General features: G+C 42.5%; 1 protein-coding gene across 2 annotated transcripts in view; it reads left to right on the forward strand.

Moving 5' to 3' along the window:
• LOC311225313 (cohesin subunit SA-2) overlaps positions 1 to 19888 on the forward strand; it is a 65457-nt gene that overhangs the window by 13463 nt on the left and 32106 nt on the right. For both annotated transcript variants that reach the window (XM_084310543.1, XM_084310542.1), the window contains exons 7-19: positions 915 to 986; positions 1669 to 1873; positions 4267 to 4418; positions 7470 to 7543; positions 8875 to 8998; positions 11174 to 11272; positions 11948 to 12027; positions 12177 to 12284; positions 12568 to 12694; positions 13779 to 13896; positions 15225 to 15328; positions 18410 to 18502; positions 18880 to 18966. In XM_084310543.1, coding sequence (XP_084166669.1) covers positions 915 to 986; positions 1669 to 1873; positions 4267 to 4418; positions 7470 to 7543; positions 8875 to 8998; positions 11174 to 11272; positions 11948 to 12027; positions 12177 to 12284; positions 12568 to 12694; positions 13779 to 13896; positions 15225 to 15328; positions 18410 to 18502; positions 18880 to 18966 — 1443 coding nt within the window. The remainder of the gene's footprint in view (positions 1 to 914; positions 987 to 1668; positions 1874 to 4266; positions 4419 to 7469; positions 7544 to 8874; positions 8999 to 11173; positions 11273 to 11947; positions 12028 to 12176; positions 12285 to 12567; positions 12695 to 13778; positions 13897 to 15224; positions 15329 to 18409; positions 18503 to 18879; positions 18967 to 19888) is intronic.

The raw sequence follows: 19888 nt of genomic DNA on the forward strand, positions 1-19888 counted from the left end.
TGTGGTCCTTGACCAGCCTCTCAAAACATTTCATGACCACAGAGGTGAGTGCCACCGGTCTGTAGTCATTTGGACATGTTGGGGAGGGTTTCTTCGGTACAGGGATGATGGTAGACATCTTGAAGCAGGCAGGGACCACCGACTCCGCCAGGGATTGATTAAATATGGCGGTGAACACAGGGGCTAGCTGGTTGGCACAGGACTTAAGTATGCGTCCTGTTATTCCATCTGGGCCAGCAGCCTTCCTGGTGTTCACCTGCATAAATGCTCTTCTCACACTGTGTACCGTCAATGAGAGAGCGTCCCCGCCCCCCCGCGGATGCCCCCCCCCCCTCCACATCAGCCGGCGCACCAGTGACGTCACTAGCCGTTGGGCTAGCAGTGCCACTGTTTGCACCAAACCGAGCGTAAAAGGTGTTGAGCTTGTCCACAAGGGAGGCGTCGTCGCTCCCCATTGAGGGGGCGCTGACTTTGTAGTCAGTTATAGCCCTCAGTCCTTGCCATAATCCTCTTGTGTCATTCTGTGCCATTTGTGCCTCCATCTTGTCGGCATACGTCCTCTTAGCAAGTTTGACAGCCTTGCGCAGAGTGTAGACTGTTGTCTTGTACTCTTCCATGTTTCCTGACTCTCTGCCCCGGTTATAAGCAGTGGTGCGAGAGTTCAGGGCTGCTCTGATAGTACTGTCCACCCATGGTTTCTGGTTTGGGAACACCCTCGCCTTTTTTGTAGGGACGATACTATCAGCCAGTGTTGTTATGAATGACACCACAGCGTCTGTGAAATCGCTGACGTCACTGTTACTCCTCCTGAACATTCCCCAGTCGGCGTCATCCAGTGCGTCCTGAAACGTGGTCGTCCCATTTTTTTTTTTTTTTTTTTTTTGTGTGTGTGTGTGTGTGTGTGTGTGTTTTAGGGCTCTGGGCTGCAGTATAAGAAGTTCCTGGCCTTTCCGTGGATCCTCACAGTCACGTGGCCCATGGACATAGTCAGTACTGCACCAATTCAATCTCTTCAAGATCTTCAATCGCACCTGCATCATCCACGACAGGCGCTGGATGTTATTTGTATATGACAATTCGTTTATAATAATAATGCAATCTAACCCCCTTAATTCTGTCTCACACTACATTTTGATATGATGGCATGTACAATAGTGCTGTATATACTGTATATATATACAATTTACAGCATATATATATCCATACCTGCATATAATCCTTCTATATACGGTACCTACACCTGCATATAACCCATATATTATTCTTACCATATATTTATCTATCCACATCTGTCTGTAAATACCGGCACATAATCCTTTTACATATCTGTACATATCCCTTACTTACTCTTACTAGTTACGCTGCTGGCCATAATGTCTTATACCTGTATCACTGTATATTAACTACTACAACTCTGCACATACATCTCTTTAGCACTATACTCCATAGAACTCATTTATATGTTCTATACCCAGTCTAATCACCCGTACATTGTATATTTCTATCACACTTTACTGTTACATTTTCACTCTGGTTGGATGACAAACTTCTTTTCATTGTTCTGTACTTGTGCATTCTGACCCCCTTCATTCTGTCTCGCGCTACATTTTGCAACCCCCCCCCCCCTTCCCCCCGCTGTCCCCCCACCCTCCCTCCTGTATCCCGCAGGACAGCGGGGAGTACCCCTTGACGATGCCCGGGCCGTACTGGCGCAGGTTCCGCTCCGAGTTCTGTGAGTTCGTGTCGGTGCTGGTCTCTCAGTGTCAGTACAGCGTCATCTTCGACAGCTACCTGATGGACGCGGTCATCTCCCTGCTCACGGAGCTGTCGGACTCCTGCGTGCGAGCGTTCAGACACACCTGCACGCTGGCGGGTATTCACACCTTTATTTATTCCCGAAAGGACAATTGAGGTCACCCTCGTTTTCAATGTCGTTGAGACTTTAATCAATCAATCAATTATCTTTAATGACCACCCAGCCAGGCTGGTGGAATTTGATTTCAGTGCAGCATATTACAGCATTGTTCCAACATAGAACATAGAACATATAACATCACTTACATTACGTACATACTACATGCAGTTAAATACATAAATACACAATTACAAGACCTCAATATCAAAGTTCAGAGTTTATGTCCATGTCCATAGCAACAGAGGTTGGGGGGGGGGGGGGGGGGGGTGCTACAGGGTTCAGTGTCCGTATGGCAGTGGGGAAGAAGCTGTTTTTAAAGCGGGATGTTTTGGTGGTCAGGGATCTGTAGCGCCTCCCGGAGGGCAGCAGCTGGAAGATGTGGTGTGCTGGGTGAGTGGGGTCAGAGAATTTTTCTAGCTCTTCTAATTGTGCTTTGGCGGTAGTGATTCGAGAGATAGGAGGGGGGTGCGGATTATTTTGGAGGATTTATTGATTATTCTTTGGAGTTTGTTTTTGGAGTGAGTGTCCAGACTGCTGTACCAAACTGTTATGGAGAAGGTGAGGATGCTTTGAATGATAGCCTGGTAGAAGCGGAGCAGGAGATGTTTTCTGACTCTGTATTTTTTTAGCTGGCGGAGGAAGAAGAGTCTTTGATTGGCTTTTTTGTGGATGTGGTCTGTGTTGGTTTTCCATTTGAGGTTATTGCTTATGTGGGTGCCGAGAAATTTGAAGGAGTCTGTGGTGATTGTGGGTTTGCCGGAGAATATGGATATGGGGGTTTTGGGGTTTGGCTGGCGTCTGAAGTCGATGATGAGTTCTTGGGTTTTTGATGAGTTGAGGAGGAGGTTATTGTCTGTGCACCAGGTGATTGTGTGGTTGATTTGTGTACGGTATTCTGTTTCATTATTGTCTGTGATGAGGCCTATAAGGGTTGTGTCGTCTGCATATTTGTATATTTTGACGGAGTTGTGGAGGGATATGAGCAGGTTGGTGTATAGGGAGAAAAGCCAGGGTGAAAGGACGCAGCCTTGGGGGGGGCTCCTGTGCTGAGATATAGAGGGTGGGATGTGATGTTGTTTATTTTGACCTTCTGTTGTCTGTTGGAGAGGAAGCTATGGATCCAGTGACAGATGCAGGGGTCAATGTTCATGTCCAGTAGTTTATTGATGAGTTTGGCTGGGATGATTGTGTTGAATGCGGAACTGAAGTCCATGACCAGAATGCGGGCGTATGAGTTGCGGGTTTCCAGGTGTTGCAGCAGGTGATGAGTGGCTGTGTTGACTGTGTCTTCCACAGACCTGTTGGTTCTGTAGGCAAATTGATGTGGGTCCATGAGGGGGGTGGTGCTGGTTTTAAGGTGGGTGAGAATGATGCGTTCAAATGATTTCATTACTACGGATGTGAGGGCAATTGGTCTGTAGTCGTTAAGGCAGGAGATATTGTTGGATTTTGGTACAGGGATGATGGTGGACTGTTTGAAACATTGGGGGACTGAACAGTTATGGAGGGAGGTGTTATAAATGTTGGTGAAGATGGGGGCCAGTTCTGCAGCACAGTGATGGAGGACAGATTAACTGATGTTATCTTTTACAGACATTTCAATGCATATGTATTTACAATATAATAATAATAATAAATATGAATAACTATCTACAGTATATAGCACTTTTCACACATGGACCGCAGTCCAGAGTGCCCCACAGCAATTAGTATAAAATGAACATAGGCATAAAATCAGCACACAATTGACAGAATAAAAACAATGAATAAATTGCAGACATAAGAATAGGTATAAAAGACAATAAAAGTAGTGCAACGTAAATGTGCAGACATAAGAATAGGCATAAAATAAGTACAATAGTACAATGTTGCTCGAATGTGAACCCCCCCGGAACACCCCACACATAGACCACATCCCCATCTAAGACCCCCCCCCCCCCCCCCCCCCCCCACGATAAAGCACGTCAGGACCGAAGGAAAACAGGTAATGGAGGACGGGTGGCAAACACAGTGCAGGGTTTACCAGGAGCTCCCGCCGGTGACGATGACATGTGTGGGATATCACCGAATTTGTGGAATATCACTGAAAAAGGTGTATATTCCAGTCAGGAAAAATAAAGTCTCTTGGCGAAGTCGGGAATATCAGGGAATTTTGCAGTTGGGTCCCTATAGGAATACAGGAGTGTATTTTACAATGTAATGTTTCACACATGTAATTGCATTACAAATTGTACAATGCATTTCCTTTTTACACACACACACACACACACACACACACACACACACACACAGGTTTCACGTATACAAAACACTGTGTTTTTGACGTCTGCCCTTTGTCCTCGTCCACCCAGCGGTGAAGCTGCTGAGCTCGCTGGTGGGCGTGTCTCTGAGCCTGGGCGTGGGCGTGGAGAACAGCCAGAGGCTGTACGAGGTGGAGAAGAACAAGACCACGGGGCGGCGGAGCACACCGCGCCTGGAGAGGACGCAGAAGAAGATCGCAGAGGTAACAGCCACGCCCTGGGCCCGTTAGCGGTGGAATCATTTCCTCCAAAGCCATTTTAAGGTCACAATGTTGATTCTTCCACAGTGATGGCTATGGTACCGTTAGATAGGGGTTTATCGATACACAAATTTTCAGATTCGGTGTGAATTCTCATTTGGAGGTCATGATTCAAAATTCGAATTTTGATTCTTTATGCCAGGGGTAGGCAACCCTAGGCACGCGTGCCTGACGCGGGGGCATTTGCATAGGCACAGGGGGCAGCAGTAATTTTTTTTTTTCTTTCTTTTTTTTGCTTTGAAATATTATAGTGAAATATTTTGCACTGTTGTCGCATTTATCTTGTTGAAATCCTCCCACAGGTTCTTTTTACTACCACATATTTAATTGAGACCCTTTATTTGTTTATTATTTCAATTTAGCTGGAAATACATTGCTACATCATTCAGTAACATTTGCAGAGCCTTATAACAAAAACATTATTACGGTCACCATTGTGACCAGTGGGATTAATCAACAAATTGTATTATTTATTTTTCTATTTCATTGAACATTGCACATGTTAAAAGCAATTTTTTTTACTCAAAATGTGAGTATTACCAAGTCAACTTGTGTTCTTAAAACAATGACAATAAACATAGTTTTATTAGGTTGAAATAATGTGGTTGTGTACTTATTTTTCTGTTAACTTATTATGGATTGAAAACTGAACCTTAATGCACAATAACTGAACTCAATATTTTTAAGTTCTGGTAACTTATTATTATATTTTTTTTACAGTGTAGTCTTGCGATCAATCAAAACTTATTTACACGATATACCTCACATTCACCCTCCATTCACATCCTGGTGTTCTCCATTAGGCCTGTAGGTGGAGCTATGACAGCACACGTACAGTACACACACCAATGGTGTGTGATGTGTCCAAAAATGAATGGGCAAATGTGAGTGAAATGGTTGCACTGTATGCAGCTGTTTGTCTGCATTGCATTCCCCCCCCCCCCCAACTCAGATTTAGGGTTGATACAACCATCATAAATATTGTTAATAATAACAATAACAATAATGATGTAATGTAAAAATTATCATTAAAAAGACCTGATTATGAGAAAAAAAAATTACGATGCATGGAATATTGTTGAGGCACACTAGTTACAACTATATTTCAAACAGGCACTCCATGTCAAAAAGGTTGCTGACCCCTGCTTTATGCGTTAAAATGTATTTATACTACAGAGCTCTAATTTGATTTATATATATTAGAGGTGGGCATAGATAATTTTTTTTAATCTAGATTAATCTATCTGCAATCCTGGATTTAATCTAGATTAATCTAGATTAAAATGGCTAAAAAAAAAGAAAAAAACCTGCCGAAGGCATTCAAAATATGTGTGTTCTACCCAAATAATGACCAGAAGTAAGTCCTTACTTTTTCTTTCCTCCTTATGTTTCTCAGGCCAGGTGGCCCATTACACCATGAGCCCATCTCCCGTTTCCAAAATGCATTACAGACTGTTTGAAAAAGCTGTTTTGCTATGATAATTGGTAATGAAATATCAAAATAATGTTCAATAAGATGTACTTGTGTTTAATAAGTTGTTTTATTCAGAAGTTAACACAAATAGATAATATTACCAGTACAGTACAGTATCTAGCACACTCTCAGGAGCAAAACAGAAAGAATCATTTCAAACTTGAACTATGTGACATGGCTTGAATCAACTGCTCCAGTGGAGTTGCTCAGTGGCCAATGGTGTCAACTGTGGTTGTACTGGGCAGCTCCCAGGTGTGAATGGAAAAGAACATCTGTGCTCAGCGAACCTACCCTGGGTAAATAAAGGTAGAAATTTTTTTTTAATTTTTTTTTTTTTTTTAGATTAATGCGTTAATTATATTATCGCGCGATACTAGTATAGCGTTAACGCAGCACGTTAACGCCATTAACGGCCCAGCTCTAATATATATATATATATATATATATATTAGGGCTGTCCCCGACTAAGGATTTGGATAGTCGACTTTTATTGGCCAAAATGATGAAAAAACTATGAAAAAAAGAAAAAAAAGTATACCGGTACTTAAAAAATATATATATTATCGTTCCATTTGGGCTGTGGGGGTGCTTAATGTCTGAAGGAGTCGACTGAAGGCTTCTTGTCCTCTGCAAAAGCATGCAATTGGTCCACTGATGGATACATCTTGATATTTGTCTAGTCTAGTGTGTTCATTAGATGGGTGAAATCCTCTTTCAGTGCCTCTGTGCCTGTTTTCGTAGGCAGTTAGCCTCTGGTATGCATTCCATTAGCATTAGCCACGCTTCTAGGCCTCTTTTCTTTTGGAAAGAATGATAAAAAAATATATATATAATATATATATATTTTTTTGCATTCCACAAAGAGGTTGGCAGTCGACTACGGCTCCTTTCGATCGATTAGTCGACTATTCGACTAATAGGGGTCAGCCCTAATATATATATATATATATATATATATATATATATATATATATATATATATAAAAATCAAATTAGAGCTCTGTATTATATATACTCTCTGTATATAGATATACTACACAGTTTGGTTTAGCTCAGAAAAATAAAGGTTTTAGTTCACAATGAAAATGAGACTTAACATTATGCTAATAGCAGTAGCCATACCATACCACCAGGTAAACAGAGACAATAATTAGAGACCTAGGGAAGAGAATGAGAATAGTAAAATAGTCAATATAATTTTAAATTCTAATACTCTATCGAGCGTACATAAAAAAAAGAAATTTTTTACTTTGATTCTGTATTGAGATCATTATATGCCCCTACTAATAGACAGTAAACTTGACTTGTAAAGACAGAGATATTTACAAATGATTTACATTTGAAAATAATAGCAAAAATAAGTCAAATTAGGGAACGGATGTTCTGTAACACTCAGTAAGTGTAAAGTGTGCACCAAAATAAGTGATGGCACTTGAGAGGCTTAACATTATGGGGTGTGGTGATTCTCCAAATCCACAAGATGATTTAATCATATCTTATCTTATCTCATGGGCTTTCAGCTGCAGGAGAAGAGAGTCGAGATAGAAAACATGATGGATACCATCTTCAAAGGCGTCTTCCTGAAGAGATACCGGTGCGTACATGTCCACGACTGTTCCTCTCACGCTCTGGCTGTCAGCTTGCGGCTTCGTGTGCGTTCAGGCGCTGTGTCTATATTGAGTGTAGAGCTTGTGAGAGAAGAGAGGTGCTTTTTGCACACCTGAATTATCCTGAGTGACAGGCGTGTCAAGAGAAAGAGCTACCCGCACGCTTTCATCTGTATTGGCAATTAGAATATTTATTGAATGAACCGGAAGGTGTCGGGACCCAAATTTTGCTCCCGATATTTCATTTCAAACCTTTATTTCAACTCGTAAGACACTGAGGTTACCCTCCTTTACAGCGATGACGAGCTTACAAAACAAGACATAGTTTATCAGCAATTTCATACATATAGGCACAATGAACAAGAATAATCAATACAAAATCTGAGAAGACTGAAGACTTTTTCGCATTTTCTGTATTTTTCTCCCATCCCCCAATTGAGGGCTAGATCCACAAAGAATGGATTGCACGGAGCAAGTTGCACCCTTACTTAAAATTCATTATGAATTGAAAATGGGGGACCCTGATGTAAACAAGACGAAAGTCTTTCTCTGGTCTGCATCCCCTTAACAATTGTGTGTATTGAGCCGTACTGTATTGTACCCATTCTGCAATCTGTTAATAAGTTTTCATTCATTCAATCAATCTGCACGGTGATTGATTGAACAAATTATATTTTTCGTCTTGTTTACATCAGGGTCCAATTCATAATGAATTTTAAGTAAGGGTGCAACTTGCTCCGTGCAATCCATTCTTTGTGGATCTAGCCCTGAGTCGTTATGCCAATTCCCTTCCTGGTCGCTGCGTGCATTGCCCCACTGTCGGTCTGGGGAGGGTGTAGCCTCCTCCAATACATGTGGAGTTGCCAGCGGGGAGTTTCACTGGGGGAACGTAACACGAGCGGAGGTTCACGCTATTTCCCCCAGATCCCCTCTCTGCTGAACAAGAGCCCCGACCGACGAGTAGGAGTTTCTGTTTTATAACGACCAGGACACATACCCCATCGGCTTCCCACCCGCTAACACTGCCAATTGTGTTAGTAGGGACGACTGACCGAGCCGAGGGTACCGCTGACAGCTGGATTAGATCCCAGAGTCTCTGCGGTGGTAGGCGGGCGCTTAGTCCTCTATGCTACCCACTACCCAGCCGCCACTTTTAAATGCAGCAAAAGAAGGAAAAACCTTCAGGTTCAGAGTCAGTTGGAGGGCATCAAAGGAAACAGCCGTTTTCACTTAGATTTGCAGGAGACTGTGTCCAGGGGTTCTTCTTTTGTGTGTGTTTGGACGTGACAAATCTTGAGACAAACTTGTATGTTTGCAGTGACGTGCTTCCAGAGATCCGCTCGATGTGCATGGAGGCGCTGGCTGTGTGGATGAAACTCTACAGCAGTGTGTTTCTCACCGACAGTCACCTCAAATACATGGGCTGGATGATGTATGACAAGGTAAAGTCAGTCTGTTAACACTTCCCTAGAGGACCGGGGAATGGGTAATGTGGGTTTTGTAACCGCTATATCTATCCTTTATAGTGTTGCTATCTGTCCATTCTCATTGTCAATTGAGTGCATAAACCGTCCCTTCAAAATGGCTTAAAGAAGAAAAAAAATGCATCGGTTGTCATCTTATAGCGCTGTGAATATAAGCTTTATCGCAGATTTCGTCTCATATATTTTCTGGAAAGCTAGTTATTGAGCTAAAGGCTACTAACGTTGTTATATTCAACGGCATTCCCGTTTTATATATGCTAATGAAATAACACAAACTGCTTATGATCCGGACTATCCCAGAGCATCTATGGATGAAAGGGGGGCGGCGGGGGACGTCGATTAGTATTATTGATTACCAATACAGTGTCCGTGTAAGTAGCCACATTCACAGATCGACTGCTTGCGTTGCACAGCAAACTCCAATCCGGCTGTAAATTAGGTGATAAAGGTCTTACCGTCAGCCCGTGTGATACCAGGCAGCATTTCCCCGTTATCGATCGGCATCTGGTAGATCGATATGTCCATTGGTTGATGATAAATCCCCTTATTCCATGGTGAAATCTCCGCTTCGAAACGTGATACACGGTGCATGCTGTTGGTTTGGGATCAGGGTAATATGATCCTCCACTGAAAGGTAAAAAAATAAAAAATTCCATTCGCCCACAATGATACTGCAGTGGAGCGATGGCGCCCCTAAGAGGATCTGGCCGGTATTGCATGTTGCCGATTCCACAGAGGAGGGTAGATCTGCAGAGTCGATCGGGGACCTTGATCTGGTTATTAATGGAATAAAACAATAACAACTTGCCACGGCTATGTACGTGCCTCTGGGCCACAACGCATGGCACCGAAAGCCGTATATATACGTGGCTGGTCCCCATTGTGTTAATGGGATTTATATTACTAGAGGTGCACTGATAGTAGCAGTGCTTATCCAGGTACTCATCTGTATTATAAAAAAAATACATCAAAATCGGCGTTGCTGCTAATCATTGACATATGCTAGCCTCCGGCTTGTTACCTGTTTATTGCACAATGTTGTTTTTTATTGGATTCTATTATATGTTGTACCACTGTATTGCACATCGTTGCGGGCAAGACCACCCGCATTTCATTGTATACTTGTATGCTGTGACAAATAAAACTCTTGACTTGTAATACCCCCCCCCCCCAGAAAAATCCACTTTGCATTTGATATATTGAAAATATAAATTTTTTTGTTTATTTACAATGTCTTGTGCCATCACAAACACTGGCATTTAAAGGGTTATAATTCTAAAATGAATTGAATATTTGGTGGTTATGATCAGGGCTGAAGTTTAATAAAAGATTTATGAAAGAAAAGTGGAAAAATTATATTTCAACATGTAATATTTTGATGGCATTTTTGAAGAGGACCATTTAGTCCCCTAATGGTAAGAGTGTAACACTTTAGTTTTCAGACACAAGGATTACGTTGTATGAAATACTTGGAAGTAGCGTAGTGGATGCTAAGCTATTAGCTTACTTATCGAGTCCCGTAGTCGGAGTTCTGGACGGGTTCCAAGCGGACTGGGAAGCTTTAGAGAGTCGAGACTGACAGCAAACTGCAGAAACGGGGTCACGGAACCAAAAAAAGCAAATCCACAACCCATCATGCAGGCAAAGGGTAACTTATTTCTAACACGAAACCACGGTCCTCCAGAATTGTGAAACAGCTCATAGGCTGCGTTACCCGTTTAAAACGGCTCCAGCACGTAGTAATACACCAGCTTTTTTCAAGGAAAAGAATAGTGCCAAGTGATGGCAGCATCCAAAGTGCTGGAGGACGATGATGTTGTGTTAGAAATGGGTAACCATTTTGCCTGCATGTTGGAGTGTGGCTTTAAAACATGTTGGGTTCAAGACCCTGTTTGCTTTCAGTTTGCTCGGAAACCAGCCAGAACTCTGACCATGGGACTCTGTAAGTAAGTTAGCTATTAGCTTAGCATCCACTACACTACTGGCCCTTACAACTACAACTTAGTTTTAAACCTTGTAAAACAATTAGCAAGCAAAGCTGGAGTACATTCAAGGCTCTATTGCATAAAAACATAATATTTTCTTGTTCTATCCATGCTTTGACTGACTGCTGTGTATTATCGTCCTCCTCAGCAACCAGACGTGCGTCTGAAGTGTGTGTTAGGTCTGCAAGGCATGTATGTAGACCCTCTGCTCCTGCCCAAACTAGATCTGTTCACCAGCCGCTTCAAGGTAAACCAACCCTGCTTATACTGTGTGTGTGTGTGTGTGTGTGTGTGTGTGTGTGTGTGTGTGTGTGTGTGTGTGTGTGTGTGTGTGTGTGTGTGTGTGTGTGTGTGTGTGTGTGTGTGTGTGTGTGTGTGTGTGTGTGTGTGTGTGTGTGTGTGTGTGTGTGTGTGTGTGTGTGTGTGTGTGTGTGTGTGTGTGTGTGTGTGTCATCGGTCATTGTCGCAAAATAATTGACCTTCACTACGTTTAAAACACCTCGGCGCGGCGCCTCGGTATTTTAAACTCCGTGTCGGTCAATTATTTTGCGACAATGACCTCGTAGCCATACATTATCCCTTACATATTTGTCTAGTCTAGTGTGTTCATTAGATGGGTGAAATCCTCTTTCAGTGCCTCTGTGCCTGTTTTCTTAGGCAGTTAGCCTCTGGTATGCGTGCCATTAGCGTTAGCCACGCTTCTAGGCCTCTTTTCTTTAGGAAAGAATGATAATAATTTTTTTTTAATTAAATATATATATTTTTTTTAAATGTATAATATTATATATTTATTTTGCATTCGACTAAGAGGTTGGCAGTTGACTATGGCTCCTTTCGATCGATTATTCGACTAATAGGGGTCAGCCCTAGTTGTGTGTGTGTGTGTGTACACATGCATAGTGTAACAGTGTTTTCTCTCCAGGAGCGTATTATCACCATGACCCTGGATAAGGACAGTGAGGTGTCTCTACAGGCCATGAGACTACTGGCACTCATGTCCAAGTGAGTTAGCAGCCATACTTGTCCTCTTTGCTCTTTATTCCCTCCTTTTCTTTAATTGGCTTCATCTCTCTCTCTCTCTCTCTCTCTCTCTCTCTCTCTCTCTCTCTCTCTCTCTCTCTCTCTCTCCCTCTCTCCCCCCTCCCTACCAGGTCATGTGATGACTTGCTGAGTCCAGAGGACTACAAGCAGCTGTTTCAGTTGGTTTACTGCTCACAGCGCCCTCTAGCCGCAACTGCCGGGGAGCTGCTTTACACGTGGTAGATCAACCCATATTTATGTGACGAGACGATGTGCATAAAAGAAGCCACTTGCAGAGCGTTTTGTCACCTTTTCTAAAACCGTCTTGTCTTTATTTTGCTGTGAATAGCACCATGCCAACTCTCCCCTTGAAAACCCTAGACTTAGTCACGTTGAACCCCGAAAACGCCGGATTTGTTTACATACACGCGTCACCGTGGATTTCACATCATAGAAAATATGCAATGAAATGAACTCCAGCGACGGTTGACTGACCACCGGTATGTTACTGGTCTTTCCCAGGCTTCTGAAGAGCCCAGGCCCCGCGTCATCTGACCCCCAGGAGGGGGCCGGTGAGAAGGACAGCCAGACGGAACAGACCGCTGCCGCCACGCTGAGGAAACTGCTGCACTTCTACCAGGAGTCTGAGGTGAAGCACTGTGTACTTTAGCCGGTTGAGCCTTCACTGTTGGTGTTAGTCCGGTGGCTTAGCGCCAGAAGTGAGAAGGATGTGGACGCACCGGATAAAAGCACCAAAATGTTGTGCTTTTATCCGGCGCGTCCACATAATTTTGCTAAGCCACCGGACTATGTCCATGTATGTGGATTGTGGACGATGTCACCTTCTGATCGCTGTCCACTCCCACAGGATCACAATGATAAGAGAATCACACTGTGTGTGTGTCTCTGTCTCTGTGTGTGTCTGTCTCTGTCTCTCTATGTGTGTCTCTGTGTGTGTCTGTCTCTGTCTCTGTGTGTGTCTGTCTCTGTGTGTGTCTGTCTCTGTCTCTGTGTGTGTGTGTCTCTGTGTGTCTCTCTATGTGTGTCTCTGTCTCTGTGTGTGTCTCTGTCTCTGTGTGTGTGTCTCTCTATGTGTGTGTCTGTCTCTGTGTGTGTCTGTCTCTGTCTCTGTGTGTGTGTGTCTCTCTGTGTGTCTCTCTATGTGTGTGTCTGTCTCTGTCTCTGTGTGTCTGTCTCTGTCTTGTGTGTGTGTGTGTCTCTCTGTGTGTCTCTATGTGTGTGTCTGTCTCTGTCTCTGTGTGTGTCTGTCTCTGTGTGTGTCTGTCTCTGTCTCTGTCTCTGTGTGTGTGTGTGTCTCTCTATGTGTGTGTCTGTCTGTCTCTGTGTGTGTCTGTCTCTGTCTCTGTCTGTGTGTGTGTGTGTGTGTGTCTCTCTGTGTGTCTCTCTATGTGTGTGTCTGTCTCTGTCTCTGTGTGTGTCTGTCTCTGTGTCTCTCTGTGTGTCTCTATGTGTGTCTCTGTCTCTGTCTCTGTGTGTGTGTGTCTCTGTGTCTCTGTCTCTGTGTGTGTGTGTCTGTGTCTCTGTGTGTGTGTGTGTGTCTGTCTCTGTGTGTGTCTGTGTGTGTGTGTGTGTGTCTGTGTGTCTGTGTGTCTCTGTGTGTGTGTCTCTGTCTCTGTGTGTGTGTCTCTATATGTGTGTCTCTGTGTGTGTGTCTCTGTCTCTGTGTGTGTGTCTCTATATGTGTGTGTCTCTGTGTGTGTCTCTGTCTCCAGCTCCAGCAGCATGTGGTGTACCTGGTGGACAGCCTGTGGGACTGTGCAGGAGTCCTGCTGAAGGACTGGCCCACACTCACATCCCTCCTGCTGCAGGACCCCTCCCCGCAGAGCACAGGTGTGTGTGTGTGTGTGTGTGTGTGTGTGTGTGTGTGTGGGTGTGGGTGTGGGTGTGTGGGTGTGGGTTAAAAGGTTGTGTGGGTTAAAAGGTTGTGTGTGTGTGGGTTAAAAGGTTGTGTGGGTTAAAAGGTTGTGTGTGTGTGGGTTAAAAGGCGTTGCTGTGCTCTTGTCAAAGCAGTGCAATGAATCTGATGTTGAGAACGACAAAAGATGTCAATTAGCCATTGTATGTTTGAACTTGAACCCCCTTTGTACTGGAAATCCAAAACTTATCATTATGGCATAAAGCATAAACATAAAAGAGGCCATGTCATCTGGCTCCACCTGGGTGAAAGTACACTGGCTTCATTGATTCTGATGCCAGATTCTGCAGATACGTCTGCCTTATATAGGCTATATTCAAACTTTTAAACATTAAATAAGTATTGTGGCACAATTTGCATAGCCAGGATTTGACTACAATGCTCAATGGTGAATGGACAGTAAATTAATGCAGAGGATAGTTAAGATTCTCACCCTGATCCAACACTGTCATTAGTTTTGACCCAACACTGTCATTAGGTCTGATCCAACACTGTCATTAGGTCTGACCCAACACTGTGTCATTAGGTCTGACCCAACACTGTGTCATTAGGTCTGACCCAACACTGTGTCATTAGGTCTGACCCAACACTGTGTCATTAGGTCTGACCCAACACTGTGTCATTAGTTCTGACCCAACACTGTCATTAGTTCTGACCCAACAATGTGTCATTAGGTCTGATCCAACACTGTATCATTAGGTCTGACCCAACACTGTATCATTAGGTATGACCCAACACTGTATCATTAGTTCTGACCCAACACTGTGTCATTAGGTCTGACCCAACACTGTATCATTAGGTCTGACCCAACAATGTGTCATTAGGTCTGACCCAACACTGTATCATTAGGTCTGACCCAACACTGTCATTAGGTCTGACCCAACACTGTATCATTAGGTCTGACCCAACACTGTATCATTAGGTCTGACCCAACACTGTGTCATTAGGTCTGACCCAACACTGTGTCATTAGGTCTGACCCAACACTGTGTCATTAGGTCTGACCCAACACTGTATCATTAGGTCTGACCCAACACTGTATCATTAGTTCTGACCCAACACTGTGTCATTAGGTCTGACCCAACACTGTGTCATTAGGTCTGACCCAACACTGTGTCATTAGGTCTGACCCAACACTGTCATTAGGTCTGACCCAACACTGTGTCATTCGTTCTGACCCAACACTGTCATTAGGTCTGACCCAACACTGTATCATTAGGTCTGACCCAACACTGTATCTCTAGGTCTGACCCAGGCAGAGCAAGCTGTGGTCGTGGAGATCTTGGTGGCATCGGTGCGTCAGACGACAGAAGGTCCTGTGCTGCCAGGGAGGAATGGAGGGAAAAGGGTTAGTGACCGATACAAATATTTATTTATAAAATATTTATATTTATCTATGAAGCTTTAGCTCCATGTCCTTACAGCTCTATGAAGCTTTACCTCCATGTCTAATTACAGCTCTATGAAGCTTTACTTCCATGTCTACTTACAGCTCTATGAAGCTTTACTTCCATGTCTACTTACAGCTCTATGAAGCTTTACTTCCATGTCTATACTTACAGCTCTATGAAGCTTTACTTCCATGTCTATACTTACAGCTCTATGAAGCTTTACTTCCATGTCTACTTACAGCTCTATGAAGCTTTACCTCCATGTCTACTTACAGATCTATGAAGCTTTACCTCCATGTCTACTTACAGCTATATGAAGCTTTACTTCCATGTCTACTTACAGCTCTATGAAGCTTTACCTCCATGTCTACTTACAGATCTATGAAGCTTTACTTCCATGTATACTTACAGCTCTATGAAGCTTTACTTCCATGTCTATACTTACAGCTCTATGAAGCTTTACTTCCATGTCTATACTTACAGCTCTATGAAGCTTTACCTCCATGTCTACTTACTTACAGCTCTATGAAGCTTTACTTCCATGTCTACTTACAGCTCTATGAAGCTTTACTTCCATGTCTACTTACAGCTCTATGAAGCTTTACTTCCATGTATACTTACAGCTCTATGAAGCTTTACTTCCATGTCTACTTACAGCTCTATGAAGCTTTACTTCCATGTCTATACTTACAGCTCTATGAAGCTTTACTTCCATGTCTATACTTACAGCTCTATGAAGCTTTACTTCCATGTCTATACTTACAGCTCTATGAAGCTTTACCTCCATGTCTACTTACTTACAGCTCTATGAAGCTTTACTTCCATGTCTACTTACAGCTCTATGAAGCTTTACTTCCATGTCTACTTACAGCTCTATGAAGCTTTACTTCCATGTCTATACTTACAGCTCTATGAAGTTTTACTTCCATGTCTATACTTACAGCTCTATGAAGCTTTACTTCCATGTCTACTTACAGCTCTATGAAGCTTTACCTCCATGTCTACTTACAGATCTATGAAGCTTTACTTCCATGTATACTTACAGCTCTATGAAGCTTTACTTCCATGTCTACTTACAGCTCTATGAAGCTTTACTTCCATGTCTATACTTACAGCTCTATGAATCTTTACCTCCATGTCTACTTACAGCTCTATGAAGCTTTACTTCCATGTCTACTTACAGCTCTATGAAGCTTTACTTCCATGTCTACTTGCAGCTCTATGAAGCTTTACTTCCATGTATACTTACAGCTCTATGAAGCTTTACTTCCATGTCTACTTACAGCTCTATGAAGCCTTACTTCCATGTCTATACTTACAGCTCTATAAAGCTTTACTTCCATGTCTATACTTACAGCTCTATGAAGCTTTACTTCCATGTCTATACTTACAGCTCTATGAAGCTTTACCTCCATGTCTACTTACAGCTCTATGAAGCTTTACTTCCATGTCTACTTACAGATCTATGAAGCTGTATCTCCATGTCTACTTACAGCTCTATGAAGCTTTACTTCCATGTCTACTTACAGCTCTATGAAGCTTTACTTCCATGTCTACTTACAGCTCTATGAAGCTTTACTTCCATGTCTACTTACAGCTCTATGAAGCTTTACTTCCATGTCTACTTACAGCTCTATGAAGCTTTACTTCCATGTCTACCTACAGCTCTATGAAGCTTTACTTCCATGTCTACTTACAGCTCTATGAAGCTTTACTTCCATGTCTATACTTACAGCTCTATGAAGCTTTACTTCCATGTCTACTTACAGCTCTATGAAGCTTTACCTCCATGTCTACTTACAGCTCTATGAAGCTTTACCTCCATGTCTACTTACAGCTCTATGAAGCTTTACTTCCATGTCTACTTACAGCTCTATGAAGCTTTACTTCCATGTCTACTTGCAGCTCTATGAAGCTTTACTTCCATGTCTACTTACAGCTCTATGAAGCTTTACTTCCATGTCTACTTACAGCTCTATGAAGCTTTACTTCCATGTCTACTTACAGCTCTATGAAGCTTTACTTCCATGTCTACTTGCAGCTTTATGAAGCTTTACTTCCATGTCTACTTACAGCTCTATGAAGCTTTACTTCCATGTCTACTTACAGCTCTATGAAGCTTTACTTCCATGTCTACTTACAGCTCTATGAAGCTTTACCTCCATGTCTACTTACAGCTCGAAGGAAGCTTTTATTGCGTTATTGGCAGATTGAGGACAGTTTTTCCTACTCTGAAATGTATTGTTTGAGCCTTTACAAAGAAACAAGGACAGACAGAATGTAACGGGTATAAGCAGGACATTTACATGCCTTTTTTGGGGTCTGAAAATGTTTGTTTACAGTTGTAATGTTTTGTGAACATTAGTGTTGTAGCCAATTTGATGATTTTACCGTGGTTACTTGTGTAGTGTATGAAGGTGCTGTGTTATTGTAAAGGTGTTATTGAGATTATTGACTAATTAGCTGGGCAGGTGGCATAGGCGGGGCTCAGATGATCTTGGGCACAGCCTATTTGTATGTGTGTCACAGGTGCGCAGCGGGAGGGAATTGGGGAAAAGTCACAGGGAAGCCACAGTTTTTCAACCGTGCATCTTTAGTTGGTTTTCAGTTTTTAGTTATTTTCTGGTTTATTTTGCAACACAAGTTTATTTGTTTAAGTTACAGTTTAAACATCGAGTTTATGTTATGCTTTGCTTTATCCACCCTGCAAGTGAAAATAAAACCTTTTAAATGCACTCAACGAGACAACCTGATTTACTGTCAACAGCACCACACGTTTGAAAGAGCTTCGTACCATATCCCTCACTGGCATCTTTTTGTTGTTCGGTTGCCCTTACAATTAGAATAAAACAGACCTGTATTTTGAGTTATAATGGGCTAAGAAAGACGAAGTGTGTTTCCATCTAGAAGTCAAACTTTTAAACAAAATGTATAAATATATCCAGAAATCCTTTGTAACCTTTTTTATAAGAAATATTTATTTGTATACATTTTTAATAGTAACACATGTTTCCATTGTGTGTGTGTGTTGGTTCCAGGTGATGAGTGCCAGGGAGAAGAAGCTTCATGTTGATGACTGTGCTAAACTCACTCAACATTTCCTCACGGTGCTTCCTCAGCTGCTGTCCAAGGTGAGAAACACACGAGACGTCATTTCTCCTCTTCATTCTGTCGTCTGGTTCACTTGTCGAGATACTTCACGAGTACACGTGATGCAGAGGTGTTGGTGTGTAGCCTGGATATCAGGGAGGAATGATGAGAAGTGTTTTGGCGCCGGGCACATGATCATATCCTGCCAGGAAGTATAGGAACGTCATTTAGAACAGTGCTTCTACTATTGATAATTTAATACATTCAGTATCAAATAGTTGTATACTTTAATATAAGTACATTGTATTTAACTGAAGGGCTTTTACTTCTACCACAGTACTAGTAGTATTACAGGGTCCTTCCGCTTGTCATGTACTTTGTGTGTGACCTGTGGACTCTAATGGTGATTTGTTGTCAGTATTCAGAGAACCCTGAGACAGTGGCCTTCCTGATGAGGATACCTCAGTACTTCCAACCTGACTATCCTGCTGCTGAGAACACACAGGTCTGGACCGCTTCACAACCTCAGTCTAAATCAGGGCGTCTCTAACTTTTTTATACCAGCACCCCATTTTATTTAGGATTTCTTTTGGCGACCCCACACTTAACACATTGGGCGCCGTGCATTGTACCCATCATTGGGTCCAGTCTGCCACCGCTGTAAGCCTATGGAGATGTTTACCTTCTTTGCAGGGCTATAACTTTTTAAATATTATAGCTATATCGACATTACTATGGCCCATTCAACATCGGGTATCTATCATTCCGGATGTGGGAACGTTATATTTTTTCATTCATACATTGTTGTGTTAATACCGTCGTGAATATACGTATGTTTTTAAGGTTTTCTGCTGTAATTCCAAAATCGCGAGTTATACGCCCTGAAGCATATGATAGATTATCGATTGGCGTTTCTTTCCTATACACGCTATATTAAAAAATTCAAATGTATATGATCGGTATACATTATGCTTCATCATGCGTGAAGGGAAGGGAAGGGAAAGGGAAAGAAGTTTATAATTCCTTGATTGTCAGTAACGGCTTTATTTAGTATGGGTTGATATGTTGAGCAGATGGATTGCTGTGAAATGAATAAACAATCGGGCTGAAAATAACGTTATATTCCTCTTACCGTTCGCCGATGAGACTGGAGGAAAAATATTCCAATTATTTGACGTCGATCTGCTAGATCCATTTCCCGTTTGTATGACACAATACACGCCGAAATCATATAGATTATTGCGTTTTGAAAGCGATCCGATGCACTCAAGTGTTTGTCTGGACCCACGTAACAAGATATTACTGCCGGAGGGATTTCCTCAATGCACCAGCACCACTTCCGGTTTGGCGTGGAGTGTAACTCGCCCGATCATCCACCAGCCGGCGGTATTGAGGCATTGCAATATCAGACAGGGTGCCGCTGCAGT

The sequence above is a fragment of the Notolepis coatsorum genome (genome assembly GCF_963971535.1).
Source record: "Notolepis coatsorum genome assembly, chromosome: 3".
NCBI lineage: Eukaryota > Metazoa > Chordata > Actinopteri > Aulopiformes > Paralepididae > Notolepis > Notolepis coatsorum.